The following is a 17,573-nucleotide window of genomic DNA, read 5'->3' as shown; positions in this document are numbered from 1 at the left end:
AGCGTTGTGGTTGGTCACAAAGACAACGCTTTTTAAGCGTTGTCTATTCGTTCTTAAAAAGCGTTGTTAAAGATGCTGTTGTAAAAATGCACATATCAAAGACAACGCTTTAAAAGCGTTGTGGTTGGTCTCAAAGACATTGTTTTTTAAGCGTTGTCTTTTATTACTTAAAAACGTTGTCTTTTTAAATTTATAAAAAATAGTGTTTTTCTTAATTAAATAGCAAAAATTATAAAAAATACTCAAAATTTACATATAATTGAATATCCACAACCACAATCATTTTTATAATAAGACTATTTAACAAATAAATAAAACTTTATATTATACAAACAAAATGTATACATATTGATCCACAAATTAAATTTGTATCATACAAGTTATCCTTAACTTCATGACAATAATTTTTCAAACACACAAGTTTTACAAAACCTCATCATTGACTAACCGTTGTTGTTGGTGTCCATCGCATGGAATTGCTTCTTTAAGTCCAGCAATCTCTTCTTCGAAAGGCTTTCAACTATCACTCTTAGAGCCATCTTCTTCAACTTGTCATCAGCACACCTGGGTTGTAGGCAATCAAGAAATTTTGTATGAAAACTTTCATACATGTAAATCTCGTACTAAATAATATGTCAATGTTATATATACATGTAATTCATACCGTAAGTGTGTTTATATCGTAACTGACAAGTTTTCTTTAGGGCCAACTTCTACTCAAGCTCTTTAAACACTGCATCAAAATAAAAAAATTGGCATTAGTTCTGTGCTAAATGAAAATCATATTTAGAGGAAAAAGCGGGAGTGCTGTAGATGGATATATTAACCAAGCATATTAATGTTTGACCTGTCTTTACAAGTTCTAAGCATATATATTAACCAAGCGGGAGTGCTGTAGACTCCGAACCAAGTAAAAATAAACTATGTTAGCAATTGTTTTTACTTAACTTATATTCTGCTGCATTTTACTCAATTGTTTTTAAACGAACGTGAAAAAGCAACGAGTGCTATTGACATTAATTTTGAACTAGAATTAATTTTGAACTAGAATTTCTGTAATAGAATCTAACTTAAGTTATACCATGAGATTGACAATTATTTACACAATTGAGCTGAAGCAAGGTAAAAGTTCAACTTGACATGACACATTCACAGTCCCAAAATCGAGGACGACATTCTATTCCCTTCCAACACCCATGCGTCATGGAAATATATATATTAACAAACTGTAGACATTATCCTACTATCAAATTCTCAGAAGTCAGAATTAAGTTGGCAATGGAAATGTGAATGCAGTTCAATTTATGAATAGCTAATGATCAACTAAGTTGATTTTGGTTAGCTTTCCAGCGAGAGCTTGAATAAGAAATCGCATGCAGTTTACAAGATTCTTAGTTCACGAAATTCCATAAAAACGGGTTAATTATAACAACATTAACTACCCATATTAAAAGATATATTGCATCTTTCAAAATAGGTTCACAAGAAACAAATCATCTAAAGAGGTCAATGCATGAAAACAAAATTCAAACAGCACACACCTAAGTTCGCTAACCATTGAACCAAGTGTACAATAAGCAAGTGGATTACATTTGTTATTTCAATTTTTATTCAAAAATACGATAATGATGAATAAGGATAAATGAATGAAGTGCTGATAAAGATTTACAACTAGGCTTTTTTACCAAAAAAAAACTTTTAATTAAATGGATTTGCCTCGTACAGTAAAAAAAATCTTATTAAAAGGTTTTTCAAAAATAATCTTAACCATGGTAAATTACATTCACAATAACTTTCTAATAATGAAAGTATGATACCTGATCCTCAAGGAATAATCTTGGCGGAGTACACCATGCACCGCGATGGAATTGATTGAAAGAACTGGTGCTGCTTAGTCCAGTAAAAGAGCTCACTTGGGACATTTGCGGACTTTGCTGCCCACCAACAGCAAGTTGCTCCTGCTCCTGATCTTGCTCCCTCAAAGCAATAATGTAATCATAGGTGCTGATTCCCTGTAAGCGCATCCATGTAGAGTAGCATGAGCTAGTTAAAGTGTCAATTTTCTCCAGAATTGATGAATAAACAACACCATATCGTTCAAATTCTACTATTTGTTTTCCACTATGGAAAATCTATCAGTTAAATAACAAGCTGTAATAGTTCAGTTGGATAATAAGTTTCAGTAATGCTCAGTGTATGGATGAATGCAAAGAATTTGAAAATATAAAAGATATATTCCTTGAAATAGAGATATTTGACCGGATACATAGGTTTGTTTTATATAAATGTAGGAGCTGTGTAACTGGTAGTGTTTGCTGTGTCACAAGTAGAAATATGAAAGTAGTGTACCTTTTTTATTAAAAGAATATGGAAGAAGAAAAGTTGTGCAACTGGAAGAGTAGCAACCATGGCTAATAAAGTGCACACAGCCTGCATTATAGAGACATTATCAAATTAGTATCAGAACCTTGAAAAATGCTCATTATGATGTGTGATTTTCATTCATTTTCTCTTCGGAGTACTCACCACCACAATGATAAAGGGTGCCAAAGAAAAGCTACTACCCAGCTTTGAAACAATTTCAGCAGAAAATCTCCTTCTCTCAACAAAACACAGTATCAGCACAAGCATCCCAACAGCCCACTGCAGAATAAGCTGGCCCAAGGTGCACAAAGCATGGAGACCAATCAATAGTCAATCAGAATGAAAAGGACCTGACATAAAATGCATTCTATGTATCAGGTCCTTCACGTACTAAGAAAATAGTATCTTCTAAGTTGATGCACACAGATGATAAATCTACACTAAGAAAATAGTGTCAATCACTATGATTAATGAATACAACTATTGGAATGGTAGGAAATATTTGTGCTTACCAAGAGAAGAGCAAACACCATGAGGATGAAGAACCTTTTGTAATTTTTTCTTCCTATGCAGTTATTGATCCACTACAAGGAAAGATGAATACTGCATATTACTACAAGATAACAAAACATATAAGGTTGTGAATGGAGAAAACCCTCACCCTGCAATGATGATCAAAGCCATCAACGCATTTGTCACAGACTCTACAATGCTTACTATATTTTAGAACCTGCAATACAAACAGATAGAAATCATTAGAGAAAAACCAAGTTAATATAAAGCACATAAGAACTTTATTTTCTTGAAAAGATTGTGTGGCTCATCGTAAATGAGATCTCTATCACCTTTCTCCCTAATAACCAATATTCTGAATTATCCATCTTTTATGGTTATGCATTTGTCCAAAGGCCATCTGATCAAGCAATCAAAAAAAGTAAATTACTCATCTTACTGTCCTATTCTTTTTAAGACATCCTACCACACCACATGAGAAGCACCCACATTGTTTTGGTTAGCCTAGAAATTTGCAACTTATCACCTCGAATCCCAACGGTGGCATCACTCTGAATTATTGCACAACTTCTCCATCCATAGCAATCCAAACACCAGAACACGAAATGGCGAAGAAATATTACCTTAGTTAAGATGGAAGATTAAAAGTATTGATCAGGAAGAGACCAACAACTTTAGAAGCCTCGAAGTTTTAAATTTTGTCCATGCTGGTTGGCACAGGGAAAAAAAATTCATTCCATCTGCCAACTGGCACACGAAAAAGAACAAAACTACTGGTATGCTCCTATGAACTGCACCACCGCTTGCCGCCTTTAACACCTCATGTGTTCCTCTTTGTCGGTTGAAACCTACTATGTCACCTCATTGCCAATTGAAACCCACTGCATCCCCTCACGAGCAGTCTTCTGAACAGCCACCCACCGGATGAGGCCAATAGCTTTGAATGCCTTAAACACATGGTTTTAGATCTTGTTTGTGTCACTTAACATGGCCAATATATATGCTTGGAGAAGATGACTTGTTTCAGAAGCTTTTTAGATCAAAGATACGAAGTGCATTGTTATAAAACTAGATGCACGAACACTTGCTTATACGGTTCTTGAAATAAAATACATTCGTAACCGTCACTAGCCCAAGCTCAATAAGGAAAATTCACGGTAAATGTGCATAGTATACCTCAGATACTGCAGATGATAGGGAAGGCCAGAAGACAGTTTGACGCAAATATTGAGATTGCCCAAGCCAATCCATGGTACTAATCCTGACAGCTCCTCCAAATCGCATTGACTTGATTGTGTCCACCCATCCTTGTTCATCAGCTTGGAACCTTTGAAATGAAAGCTGCATTGGGTACATGGAAAAAACAACAAAAAGGGAGGATAAATGATAGCCACCAACCTAATTGTTCACAAATATCTGTATAAGTTATTAAGGGTGTTCATAGAAGTTGATCCTTTAGTCGTGTCTATTAGATGGTCAAATCTAGGCGCCAACTCAAAATGTTGGCGTCCAAGTGTTAGTGTTCAACTACTTCTGATTTTCTTCATCTTTGAATTGTTAAATACATAGGGTATTTATAGGGAATACTCAAGATGTATCTAAATAAATACATGAACCAATATTAAATGACATACATTCATCATCCGAAGAGTCATTCATGAATCCTCCAATATTCATGCTCCAGATGACCATACATTAGATTATAAGTCCAATTAATTTGATTGCAAGGTTGTAAACAGTCCTTGAGGGCTATTGATAGTGATTCCAGTACGTCTTGGAAAATAATGGAACAAACCTATGAAACAACTATCAAGGGATTCACTTCAACTTTCCTAAACCAAAGAAGAAACAGATGGATTACAAAAGAAAACAATTTGCACCATCAAACTGAAACTTATAATAAGCCTTAATAAATTAATGAAAAAAGAATTGTTTAGAAGTTCACTGAGAAACATATGAAAATACAACAAATGCAACTGCAAAAAAAAAAATAAAAAACTAGTATCCAATTAACTTTTTTTTATACTTTCAGATCAAAAGGTCAAATTTATATACTTTGGTTCATGTTCAAGCAAGAGTATAACAATCTCATCAACAACCTAACATAACCCTAAACCCTAATACCCTCAACCTCTTTGAGGTATGAGAACCAAAAAGGGCTAGTTAAACAGTCCACTTCCTCGTTCACAATGTTCTCCGCATAAACTGGACTAGCAATTCTCCAACAATATCCAACAATACCGCATTTAAATGTGACATTGACTTGAACACTTGTAGTATTTCTTCTCCAAGTCTCCTGTTACATTGGTTACATTGGTGAAAATTGAAAAACATCCAGTAAATGAGGTAAAATATTAGCAAAGGCCCCCAAGAAAGTTGTCCATATCAAATTTCTTTAAAAAACAATAAAAATGTGAACTACCCTGAGAGCAAAATTCTGGAACCAGTCAAAGTACAAGACACTTGCAAACTAAAATTCAACCTTCAGCTATTTTTTGTGAGCTATTAATTGTTTCACTGCGAATGTGAAAAATGAGAGATGACATATTATAATTTCACAGCATAGACTCCAAGGGAATAAAACTTTTAGAGAAATTGCAGATGACATTACTAAACTTCTTTGAACGGAATATGGTTCAGTGGATAAGCAACCAGAACACAATAAGGTCACAGCATCCAGCACAATTAAACAGCAATCTAGCAAGTAGTATGAAGTACGAAGAAACGCAGATAACAAGATAAATGGCCTTGCCGATCAAAGGCGAGAAATGACATCTTTAACCTCGGCAGGTGTATATAGATGGTAAGTAGGAGCCACCTTTGCAATGTCAACATTATTAGGGGTTACTTGTTAATGCAAATGAGTAATTAGCAATGTAAAAGTTGCAATACTCTGCAATTTATGTAAAACAAAATGAAACCCTAGAACTGGATCCTTAAGCATCAGTCCAATTTACCCGTCTAATACAAAAGTACCCAAAACATACATTCAGGTCAGTTGGTACCAGATTGAATAGTGTATTCTCTCTTTATCATATTTAAATGCAGTGTTTATATGATTTAGAAGTAAACATCTAAGCACACCCGATTAGTTTATCCAAATAGACCAAGTAATAATTCATTAACCAGGAGCCTGAATGAACCTAATCCAGGTTTGATAACAGGGATGCTTTATCTATCTTCTAAAGCAGGTAGATACAGAAAAACCACAAGAAATATACCTTTTCTTCCATGACTTGTTTTAGGATGGAAAGAGCTATAGTTTCAGCTTCCAGAAGGGACAGGTCCTGGATAAACAAGCGCCCTCATGAAATTATTCTCATCACCGCCACCACAATACCACAAACAGAAAATTACTATAGATCTAAGTAGCCACAATAGAGAAGGCTGCCGATTCTCTAAGTATTGTGGAGGTTCAGCCTGATTCTGCATAGCTTCGTCTGAAGTACATATTCTGCTTCCTACAGTATGTACTTGATTAACATTAGATGCTCATGAGTTTTATAATAAGAGAAATAACTTTACCCATCTAGCAGTGGTATGACAGAACAAACTTCAATAGCAGTCAGAAGGAATAATTAAAGCACTTAAAACAACATTGTCCAGGCAGTGTGTTGTATCGAGATTACCATGTGAAATAACTGTACCAGTTTGTCAAAACAGTCAAACAAGTTTATCACCATAGCATTGCTGCACATTAAGAAGGTATAACAAACACAATTCAAGATTTTTCAAACAACGGAGGACCCAAATTATACAGTGAGGAAACGATAAACACTAAAATGATCGAAACTACTTGTAAGTAATCATTATTACTATTTTTTTTTTTACTTGTAAGTTTTTCATAGTTTAAATCAGACCTTGTTCCACCTTAATTCAGCACATAAAAAAGCCCAGTCTGAGCTTCAAATTTAAGCCCAAATTCTAGAAAAAAGTCAAGAAAGATGCCAAATTTGCCCACTTCATCAATCAGATTTATTTTCTAGAGATCCGACTGCAGTGATCAGAAAAGCATGATGTGAAGTAGGGGGGAATAAGAATACAAGAAGGGCATGATACACACAAACTTTGGACCTGTATTCTTGAAAATTTATAGATTGCCATCAGGATGTTAATAGAAATTGTAAATCCCCATGAATAAATCGAGATCCAAGTCTGGAAAGAGAAATTTAAGCAACTAATGTTAGAAGCCCGAAGGGGCAGTGAGCGCACCTGATTCACCGGGAGACGCCATTACGAAGGGATGAGAGAGCGAAGTCGAGAACGAGCAGTGAAGGTAAGGAAGAGCAGAGAGAGGGAGGAACAGTGAGGGCAAGAGCAAAGATATCGAGGAGCCGGATCGAAGAACCGCGTGGCAGTGCTACGGCTCCGTCGGATAGTAGAAGAAATTGAGGGATCTCGGCTCCGTCGGCTCCGCCGTGAGAAGATTAGGAAGGGTAAGCTGACTTTGATTGAGGAGATGGGGAAATGCGAGATTAGGGATCTCGACTTGGAGGAGTTGGGCCGGCGTGAGGAGTTTTGCGTGAGGAGTTTGGGTCGAGATTAGGGTTCAGAGGAGATCACGCGGCAAGGAGAGGAGAAGGCGCTCGTGGAGAGGAGAAGGAGAGGAGAAGGCACTCGTGGAGAGGAGTGGAGAGGAGAACTCGTGGAGAGGAGTGGTGAGGAGAAGGCGCGCGCGCGTTGAGGGTTTAGAGTTTAGCAAAGCGAGGGCTGCGAATTTATTTTAAGTGAGTTTAGGAGAAACATACACAACACTTTAAAAAACGTTTTTTAAAAAAATGTTGTCTTTGACCATAAACAACAACACTAAAGACAACACTTCATTAAAAACCATTGTCTTTAGTAAAAAGTAAATACCATAGACAACGCTTTTCACTAAAAGCGTTGTAAAACAAAGAACGACAACGTTTTTATTAAAAAGCGTTGTCTATTGGGTGTTGTTGAATGCAAAAATTCTTGTAGTGTTGTGTTGCTCGTGCCCGCCTCGGAACTCCGTCTCGTGTGGACCCTCCACCGCTCCAATTTGTACATTACAATTTGAAACTCGAGTTACATTCGAGTCTAAATCTAATTTACAACAAGAATAAAAGACGAGGCACGACGCGCAGGTCGGGAATAATAAAATAAATACAACACGCGAAAACACATCACGGCACGCATGCCGTATTATGAATTACAACACAACCAATCATATTGGGTTTTGGGCCATGACTATCACAAAATTAATATATAATTCAAAATTATATATTTTCTTATTTTCTGTAATTTTAAAAATAATTTTTTACAATTTTACAAGTAAAATTTCCCGGCGGTCCCGATTAGCGGTTTCGGGCGCAATCGCGGAACGGATCCCCCGAATCGCCCAAGCCACGGATCTCGTGCAAGGTAAAACCGAATGAAAATACGAGTACGAGTTTGAAAACTTTAATCTACAGTAGATCTACATAAGGATAAACCATTTATACCTTTGATGCGATGCCCTTCGTGTTCCCGCTCGTCCAAATGATGCCGGATCTCAAGACCGTCAAGCGCCGGTCCTCTAGAAGTATCCACACGGACACACTAGATGGAGATGACCAAAAACCAAGGTGTGCTAGCACCTATGTGGTTCGGCCAAGGGAGGAGAGGGAGAGGGAGAGCTTAAGAGGGAGAAGGAGGAGGATTCACCAAATGAATGAATTGAATGAAAATCAAATCACCCCCATCACAAAGTGGCTGGCCACTTTTCTTCTCTAGTGTAACTCCCCATTAAATGCAATTAATGTGAAGTTAATAAGAAAATGGCTTTGTAACTTCCATGAGGTGGCATCCATGATGATGTGGAATATCATCATTGGTCCACCTAATGCCAACTCACCAATGAGGTGGCAAAAGGTCAAGTCAAATATGACCTTTGGTCTTCCTTCTCTAGTCAAGTCAAACTTGACTCAATCTCTAGCATGGTTGATATAATCCAACCATTTGATTCGAGCCAACTTAATATAATGAATCTAATTCATTAAATTAAATTGATTTAATAAGTCATAATCTAAATTAGACTTATTAAATACATGAATCAACTTGAGTCGAACTCAAGTTAGCCCAATTAGGATTACTCTTAATCCAATTTGATTTATCAAATAAATCTAATCCTCTTGGTTCATCATATGAACCTAATCTCCATCTATTTGTCCTAAGTGTGTGACCCTATAGGTTCTTGTAACGTTGGCAATGCCCTAAACCCATTTAGGAGCATAAGTAATGAGCGGTATCTAGCAACACATCATTACTACCCAAGTTACAAGAATGTCGAGATCCAACATCACCTTGTGACTACTAATTGTGACTCCTCACAAAATAATGACATTGTCCTTCTATCCTAGACATCTAGATTGATCAATATGAGGCATAGACCGTGTCATCCTCTAATCAATCTAAATCTTGAACTCCAAGTTAGACTCACTCGATCAAATGAGCTCAACATCTAATGTTGACTCATTTGGGCATGGCCATGCGCTTAGTGGTCTCACTCTATCAAGAATAGCGATGTCGCTCCCGTCATATGGGAGGGATAGATCCCATCTACATCACTCACATCCCTCTGCATAATTCGTTACATACCCAGTAATCGCCTTTATAGTCCACCCAGTTACGGGTGACGTTTGACGAAACTAAAGTACATAACTCCTTATGTAGGGATCCATGGTGACTTCAGGTCTAAGGACTAATAGTCATATTAATAGCCACATGAGAAAGTATATGACACTCATATAACGATCCATGATACTTTCTCATGGCGGGTCATTCAGTATACATTCTCTAATGCATACCCATGTGTCAGCTTAATATCTCTATATCCATGACTTGTGAGATCAAGTCATCGAGCTGACCTACATGCTAGTCTTATTGTATTAACATTGTCCCTGAATGCTAATACTCGACTAGGAATGATTTAGAGTAGTGTTCCCTATATCATCTCACTATCGATTCAACTAATCGATTGATATAGGTATGAACCTTCTACTCAAGGACGCTATTATACTTAGTCTATTTGGCACTAATATAAATAAGTATAATAACCAAACAAATGCCTTTATTAATATACAAGAATATGATATACATGAGTCCATACAATCATCAAATGATTCGCTCTAGGGCTCTAACTAACACCAATAACCAAGAATGCCTAGTGCCTCGCCGCAGCCTAGAAGTCAAATATTGAAATAAAATGTTTAATTGACTAACTGATAAACCATTAAATTGAAATTATATAATATTTTAAAGGGTTACTCAATTTTCTTTGAAAATTCTCAAAAAAATTTTTGCTTGCAAATTTCTTTTAATTAGAAAATTTTCACAAAAATACTTTTGCTTTAAAAAGTCTTTCCAAATATTTTTTTTAGAAATTACTCAAAAAATTTTTTTTTTTCAAAGTTCTCTAAACTTAGAAATTTCTATTGCAAAGTTTTTAACTTAGAAATTTTCTTTCCGCTTGAATTTTACTTAGAAAATTTTCAAAGTTTAAAGTTTCTAAAATTATTGCAAATTCTTTTTTGATATCAAAAATAATCTTCGATTTTTTTCAAAGTTATAACCCTTAGACTTGTTGTGAAACACCATTTTTTATGTGATCAAAGGGGGAGAAGGAAAATATTAAGTCTAGGGGGAGGTAGATCAAATTTTTGTACTTTCATGCAAAATTTATTACTTTTGATTTATGTTGGTTTACCCTAACTTAAGTTGGGTTGCTCACAACAAAAAGAGGGAGATTGTTGGAACCCCAGGTTATTTTGATGTGATCAATCAAGTTAGGCTAGGTTCTGTGGTGTTTTGACCCTGTGTCTAAGTGTGCAGGAACTCAGGAGCACAAGAAGTCGAGCAGAAGACGCAGCTAGCGAGAATAACGGCACGGGAGAGAGCCGACGGGCTCGGTGCGTCTGAGGGACGAGGCGCTGCGGAAGAGTACACCGACGGACGAGAAGGAAGCGTGCAGTGTTTCCGAGGGACGAGAAGCAGGAGCGGAAGATTGCTCGGGGAGCAGGAGACGTAGCTAGCGAGAAGGTCGGCACGGGAGAGAGTCGACGGGTTCGGTGCGTTCGAGGGACGAAGAGCTGCGGATGAGTACATTGGCGAACGAGAAGGAAGCACGCTATGATTCCGAGGGACGAGAAGCCGGAGCGGAAGCCTGCTTGAGAAGGCCAGAAGTTGGGTTCGGATGAGCCCTATTCCGGATGGCCGAGATCACCCAAGTGAGCGCAGCCAGAGCGAAAGACTCGTACCGAAGCGAGCGGAGCTGAAGATGGAGGCCCGGAGAAAAAGTCAACAAATGTTGACTTTTTCATTCAGGGCGCCTAGAACAGTTCAGGGCGCCCGGAACCCTGTTTTTATCCACAATGACGTGGACTTTGACCGTTACGTCAGGGATAACTTTTTATCCCACTCTAAGCGCCTGGAATCCTTCCAGACGCCCTGACCAAGGTTATAAATATAACCTTGGTCCAAGAAGTCAAACATAATAAGAAATTGTAACAACACTTGTGCGCTTCTATTGTTTTGTTTAGCTTCTTTCTTTCTGTGCTTATACTGTTGTAAAAAAAGTTTCTCCGCCTGAAGGAGAATTTAGTGCGATCATCTTTTTTGGATTAACAACCTTCTCGGTTGCAACCAAGTCAAATCCTGTGAGCCTCGTCTTTTTGTTTCTTTCTTTATTTAATTTACGCAAGTGTTATTTTAAAGTCCGAGAAGGGTTTTGTTTTTATATTGTGCAGGGCTATTCAACCCCTCCGATAACCGGCCACCAAGGGTCTCTTCAACACATATGAGCTATGATCTTGTGACAATTACAAAAATGCCCTCATGTGCAAGAGGGAGATATTGGAAATTATGCCCACTTAGGGGCATTTTGGTAATATCACTTGTGAGATCATGGGTGGTTATTTCCATGATCTTATTTCTCCATGATTCTCACTACAAGGTAATGAGAGAAATGGATAAGGTAAGTGTGCACTATATAAATGACACATTGCAGAAAGAAAAAAAAAAAGGAGGAGAGACTTTTAACACTTTCTTCTTGAATCGTTGGACTCTGGATTGAGACGTTGTGGATCCGTGATGATAATTCGTATGTGATTATCATTCCGACTACGAGTTTGATTCGAGGAGTTTTTTGTGGTTTCTAGATTTTCGATATTCATTCGTCGAAGTAAATTTTAAAAACTTAATCTTATTTATTTTTCGAGAAATTAGGGATGTCATAGTGTGATATAATAAATCTAACATCATTTTATTTAATATGATTTTTGTCAGTTTTGTTCATCTGTAGCAGTCTATAGTCCTTTTTGCTATGTCACATGCATTTTCTATTAGCATGTTTTGTGATCTTCTCCATCGTTCTCAGAGTCTATTTTGCTTTCACAGACTAAAAAGAACATCAAATTCCATCAGCTTAGTGCCGCAGTCGAAGGCTGTATCTGGAAGGTTTGGCCGGTAAATTATATTAGTGATTTTTTTTGTTGGTGAGTCCTTGTCGATCCATCTTTTTGTTTTTTTTTTCCGTAAGAAGAAAGAAAAAATGTTCAACAACTTGCTCAACAGAGTTAGGGAAACTGTCTTTGCCTTTGCCTTTGTCTTTGTCTTTGTTTTGTTTTATTATTCAAGATCATTTTATCAACTGCTGGTGATATTAATCTGCTCCTTAATCAATGGCGACGAAAAAGATTATTCTATCCTTTAATGTACTAATTGTTTGTAAAATAAACTACAGGAGAACATTTTTTTTCCATAAAAAACACGCACATTGCGTTCAATTAAAATAAAAAAACGAACTCGACATGAAAAATAATACTATATATTGATAATTCTATTGCCAATGCATTTCGTTGGGGCAGCATTAATTCCGTTGTTTCTGACATTAAGATATATATTTTGCAGAACAGTCAAAGAATGAATAGGTGCAGTGCAACTTAATTTGAAGGAAGAATCTCAATGAGAATGCCCAATTTGTTCTATAAAAAATTATTAATTAGAAAAATAGATCCAAATTTTGATGACTTCTCATGATACTCCAATTAAATTTCTATCGAAAAGGAGGGATGATTTGATTGTTAGAGTAGTTACAACTCGGACGGTCAACATTTTTGGTTGTCAGCAAAACTTCAACAGAGTTTTTTTTTTTAAATTCAGTCTTGTTTTAAAGAATTTTGCCTTACGGCAGCCGGTGTTTAAATTTCAACAGAGTTTTTTTTAAAAATAATTTAGATATTTAATTTTCTAAATTAATTAATTTTAAAAATGATCGATAGTTGTCCTTTCACGGAAAAAAATTCTTACAATACGGTGTAGCTAAGATTTAATCTGGATTCGACTCTTAATGCTCAATAGTAGTTTCAATTCAAAGGAAATTGGTTTTAGAATAATTTTTTGTGTATGAGAAACGAGTTGTAAAAATTCTCTAATGTTTGTCTCCTTAAATATTCTAATTAGAATAGTGGTATTTTGTTTAAAATAAAATATAATGTTTTATAAAATAAAAAACTTTTTTTAATAAAAACAATTATATAGATGCCTTTTAAAAATTTTAAATTATCAAAAAATATTAATGATTAAAGTTAAAATTTCATATATTAATATTAGAGGAATAATATGTTGCTATATGCTCTACACTCTGTGAGCATCATATCTAATTTGTTTTTTTCACTTTTTTGTATTAATTATTAATAATTGGATGTGTTTAGTTGGAGTTAATTATTAATAACTTTGATTACCGGACCAAGATTATATTATTTAACCATATTTGATCCAAGTACATGATTCATAACTAATTAATCACTGATCCCACTAAATCAACAAATGCCATCAAAATTCAGAATGGAATTAGTGATTTTTGATGATTCCAAGATTAAAAAAATTCTCAAAAGTATCCTCAGCTAGTTCTTCTCACGAAGGTCGATATCTAGGGGAAGCAACATCTAGAACACAATGCAATGATAATTAAATTTTAATTTTTTAATTTAAACTTTAATTAATTCATTCAATAAATTTCTATCTTAATAGGATAATTTAAATAGACTTTTTCATTCCTAAATTATAATATCCTATTAAATAATTGAACTAGGTAACATAGTAAGTGTTAAATTGGTTATAACATTACCTATAGGATTGAACTATTATGTTTTATTCCCATAATTTTGATCATGTAATCATATGATAATCATATAACTAAATAAAACGCACCCTAAATATTATGCTTTAAATTTTAAAATATAATCTTCAAATTCAAAATCTTAAATTAAAAAATTAGCATAACAAAGTCCATTAATATTATAAAAATTAATCTCATAATTTATTTCGTTTTATATAATTTGAAGGCGAATGGTAAGGAACATCTGACACGGGCATAGCCATCGCCTGTTAGCATTATATATTATATTCAGAAGACAATGTGATTACGGTGGATCGACATTTCTTTTGTTGACTGTGTGGCTGAGTCGGCTTTGGAAGGAAGCTTCTACTGCGTCAGCAGCTGCGTCACCTGGTCATTCCTTCTAGAAATCGATCGGCTCACATTTAATAATGATAATTTTAATTAATTTTACAGAGTCACGGACTATTTTTAGGGGGATAAATTCAGCTTATACAAATATGTCCTACCATAATACTATAATTTTAAGAATAAAAAAATAAAAATAATTTTAATTAATTTTATTGATTATTCTTAAGATAATTTATCTAATTTCATAAAAAAATTTTATCGATTATTAAGATAAATCAGAAAATACACGTGATCACAAAAAAAAATCTAATATTCTTTGATTGTATCTTTTATTTAAAATAAATTATATAAATATATCATAATTAAAAATTAAATCATAAATATTTAAATGACAACCTGAATATCCAATAGCAACATCATAATCCATCTAATAAAGTAACATGGGAATAATTAATTATCCTTAATAATCAATTAATAATCAAAGTTGAATTATATTCCAGTAATTATACGCAGTCGTATTATTTATAGTTGAATTAGGTAAATAGCGGGTAGACTCAGATATTTTTTGATTTACAGGACGTAAAATATCATATTATAATAATAATAATAATAATAATAATAATAATAATAAATAAGGACTGAAAAAGAAGACTCTGCTAGATTTTGCGGAGTAGAGCGTAGATCCGTTCCCACAACGAAATCTAACTATTTATTTTCCGTCGTCTGAGAGTCCGAAGGAAGAGGCTATCATTATGAAGATGGCATCCATCGAGACAGGCGACACGCTCTTTCTCCTCTTCACCCTCTCCCTCTGCCTCATAGCCTGGTTCCTCCTCTCCAGCTTCACTAAGAAGACGAAGCAGCAGCGCCTCCGCCTCCCTCCGGGCCCGCCCCACGTCCCACTCCTCACTCCGCTCCGCTTCCTCCGCCGCAGCTCCTTCGACCTCGAGCCCCTCCTCCGCCGCTTCCGAGCCAAATACGGCCCCATCTTCGCTCTCCGCCTCACGAAGAACCCCTCCATCTTCATCGCCGACCCTGCTCTCACCCACGACGCTCTCGTCCGCAACGGCGCCGCCTTCTCTGACCGTCCATTCGGAAACCAGGCAAACCGCCTACTCAACGCCAATCAGACCGCCATCACCTCCGCCGCCTACGGTCCCCTCTGGCGAACCCTCCGCCGCAACCTTACCGCCGTCGTTCTCCACCCCTCCCGCATCCGTCGCTACGCTGACGCCCGCCGCTGGGTCTTGGGCATCCTATTCAGCCGCCTCCGCGCCCAGGCGGCGGCCGAGGAGGGTGTCGTGGTGGTGATGCAGAACTTCCAGTTCGCCATGTTCTCCCTCCTCGCCCTCGTCTGCTTCGGCGAGAAGCTCGACGAGAAGACCATCGAGGCCATCGAAGAAGTTCAGAAGACCGCCAACGCCTCCTTCGCAAAGCGCGCCGTCTTTTCCTTCTTCCCCACCGTCACCAAGATCGTCTTCCGCCGCCTCTGGAATAGCCTCCTCGAGCTCCGCCGCCGGCAGGAGGCGCTCTTCCTGCCCCTTATCCGCGCCCGGCGGGAAATCCGCAAGGTCCGGAAATCACAAGGGGTGGAAATAGAAGAAGGCGGAGTCTACTCCTACGTTGACTCGCTTCTCGATCTCCGAGCGCCGTTCTCCGGAGGCGAGCGGGAGCTCACTGAGGGCGAGATACTGACGCTCTGTTCCGAAGTTCTCTCAGGAGGCACAGATACCACAGCGACGGCTCTGCAGTGGATCATGGCGCACCTGGTGAAGGAGCCCCACATCCAAGAGAAGCTCTATGAGGAGATCCGGCGAGTGGAAGCGGAGGAAGGGGAGACAATCACGGAGGAGATGCTGCAGCAGAACAAGTTGCCGTACTTGAAGGCGGTGATAATGGAGGGGCTCCGACGCCATCCGCCAGGCCACTTCGTGCTGCCGCACACGGTGAAGGAGGACATGGAATTTCACGGGCATCTGATCCCCACCGGAGCGGTGGTGAACTTCACGGTGGCGGAGATGCAGTGGGACGAGAAGGTATGGCCGACGCCGATGGAATTCCGGCCGGAGAGGTTTCTCCCCGGAGGGGAGGGGGAGGACGTGGACATCACAGGGAGCAGGGAGATTAAGATGATGCCGTTCGGGGTGGGGAGGAGGATCTGCCCGGGGCTGGCGCTGGCGCTGCTCCACCTCGAGTTCTTCGTCGCCAATTTGGTGAAGGAGTTCCAGTGGAAGCCTGCAGCGGAAGGGGAGGAAGTCGACCTGACGGAGACGCTAGAGTTGACCGTTATCATGAAGCATCCACTGCGAGCTCGAATCACGACGAGACCATCGATCGCGAGCTAAATGTCATATCGTGCAGTTAATGCTATGTTTTATGAAGTCATATTTATCCTTATGCTGTCTTCCATGTTAATTTAGGTACAAGTTGATAAGGGTGTTGACGGCGAGTAAATCATCTTTACTATATATTTATCCTTATGCTTAAATAATTGATCGACTTGTTTCTCTAGAATAAACAAAAATTAAGGGATTTAATGATCCTAAGATGGAAAGTTAAGATGTGATATTTTCGTTGATTATTTATAGATTTCATTTTGATTTATAATATAGATCATGTTAGCGTCAAGTTAGGAAAGGAGTTTTTGGTATTGATTCTCCGACGTTCAAGTCAGTCATCAGTAATGATATAAAAGGCGAATCAACAATAAGAATAAACAGTAGCAAGAAAAGTGTTTATTGTATATTCCGTACTTCCATCGATACTTGGACCCTCTTTTATATAAAGCTTCTGTAGCGTACGTGCACACTCCCCAAGGTGAGCATGCTTCCCCAAGTTTCTTCTGAAAAGACTCGTCTGTAAAGTATTTCTGACACAATACCTTAACAAGTCGAGTATATATCTGAAGTGACAGTAGAAACTTCCGCTGTACGATCTTTTGGTTGACCATGCTCAGTGTAAGCGGCACTATCTCTCAAAAGGATGTCGATGGATAACACAGCAAGGTAGTTGCTAGGCCGAGCGAGATAGCCGCTCGACCGGGATTTCACTGTTCCTGTGTACCGCCCGCTTGGCCAGGACTTCGTTGCATGTGTCGCATCGGCTCACCTAAAATTCCACTGTGCCTAGCTATGTCACAGCCGCTCGGCCGGAGCGCCACTGTACCTTGTGTTTCGCTCGCTCGGCCGGAACTCCACTATGCTTGTGTCACGGTCGCTTGGCCGGA

General features: G+C 37.9%; 2 protein-coding genes across 2 annotated transcripts; one reads left to right on the top strand and one right to left on the bottom strand.

The window, feature by feature from the left end:
• Positions 1-1,338: 1,338 nt before the first annotated feature.
• LOC122048743 (probable protein S-acyltransferase 22) lies at positions 1,339-2,961 on the bottom strand. Its single transcript, XM_042610274.1, has 5 exons — positions 2,877-2,961; positions 2,527-2,655; positions 2,350-2,430; positions 1,818-2,012; positions 1,339-1,356 (listed from the first exon to the last, which is right to left on the bottom strand). Exons 1-5 carry the CDS (start codon positions 2,895-2,897, stop codon positions 1,339-1,341), a joined length of 444 nt encoding a protein of 147 aa, XP_042466208.1. The 5' UTR covers positions 2,898-2,961.
• Positions 2,962-14,998: 12,037 nt separating this feature from the next.
• On the top strand, positions 14,999-16,838 carry LOC122047345 (cytochrome P450 89A2-like). Its single transcript, XM_042608544.1, has one exon. It carries the CDS (start codon positions 15,100-15,102, stop codon positions 16,690-16,692), a length of 1,593 nt encoding a protein of 530 aa, XP_042464478.1. The 5' UTR covers positions 14,999-15,099; the 3' UTR covers positions 16,693-16,838.
• The last annotated feature ends 735 nt before the right edge of the window (positions 16,839-17,573 follow it).

This window comes from Zingiber officinale, chromosome 2B (genome assembly GCF_018446385.1).
Source record: "Zingiber officinale cultivar Zhangliang chromosome 2B, Zo_v1.1, whole genome shotgun sequence".
NCBI classification, from domain to species: Eukaryota; Viridiplantae; Streptophyta; class Magnoliopsida; order Zingiberales; family Zingiberaceae; genus Zingiber; species Zingiber officinale.
The sequence above is the reverse complement of the archived record's forward strand: the minus strand, read 5'-3'. Positions and strand labels throughout refer to the sequence as shown.

Excerpts from the sequence above, each read along its gene's own strand:
- LOC122047345 (XM_042608544.1), top strand. The coding sequence starts at position 15,100 with ATGAAGATGGCATCCATCGAGACAGGCGACACGCTCTTTCTCCTCTTC.
- LOC122048743 (XM_042610274.1), bottom strand. The coding sequence starts at position 2,897 with ATGGTGTTTGCTCTTCTCTTG. Across the intron at positions 2,656-2,876 it reads TGGTGTTTGCTCTTCTCTTG|CTTATTCTGCAGTGGGCTGT; the intron begins GTAAGCACAAAT and ends ACCTTGGGCCAG. Across the intron at positions 2,013-2,349 it reads ATATTCTTTTAATAAAAAAG|GGAATCAGCACCTATGATTA; the intron begins GTACACTACTTT and ends ATGCGCTTACAG.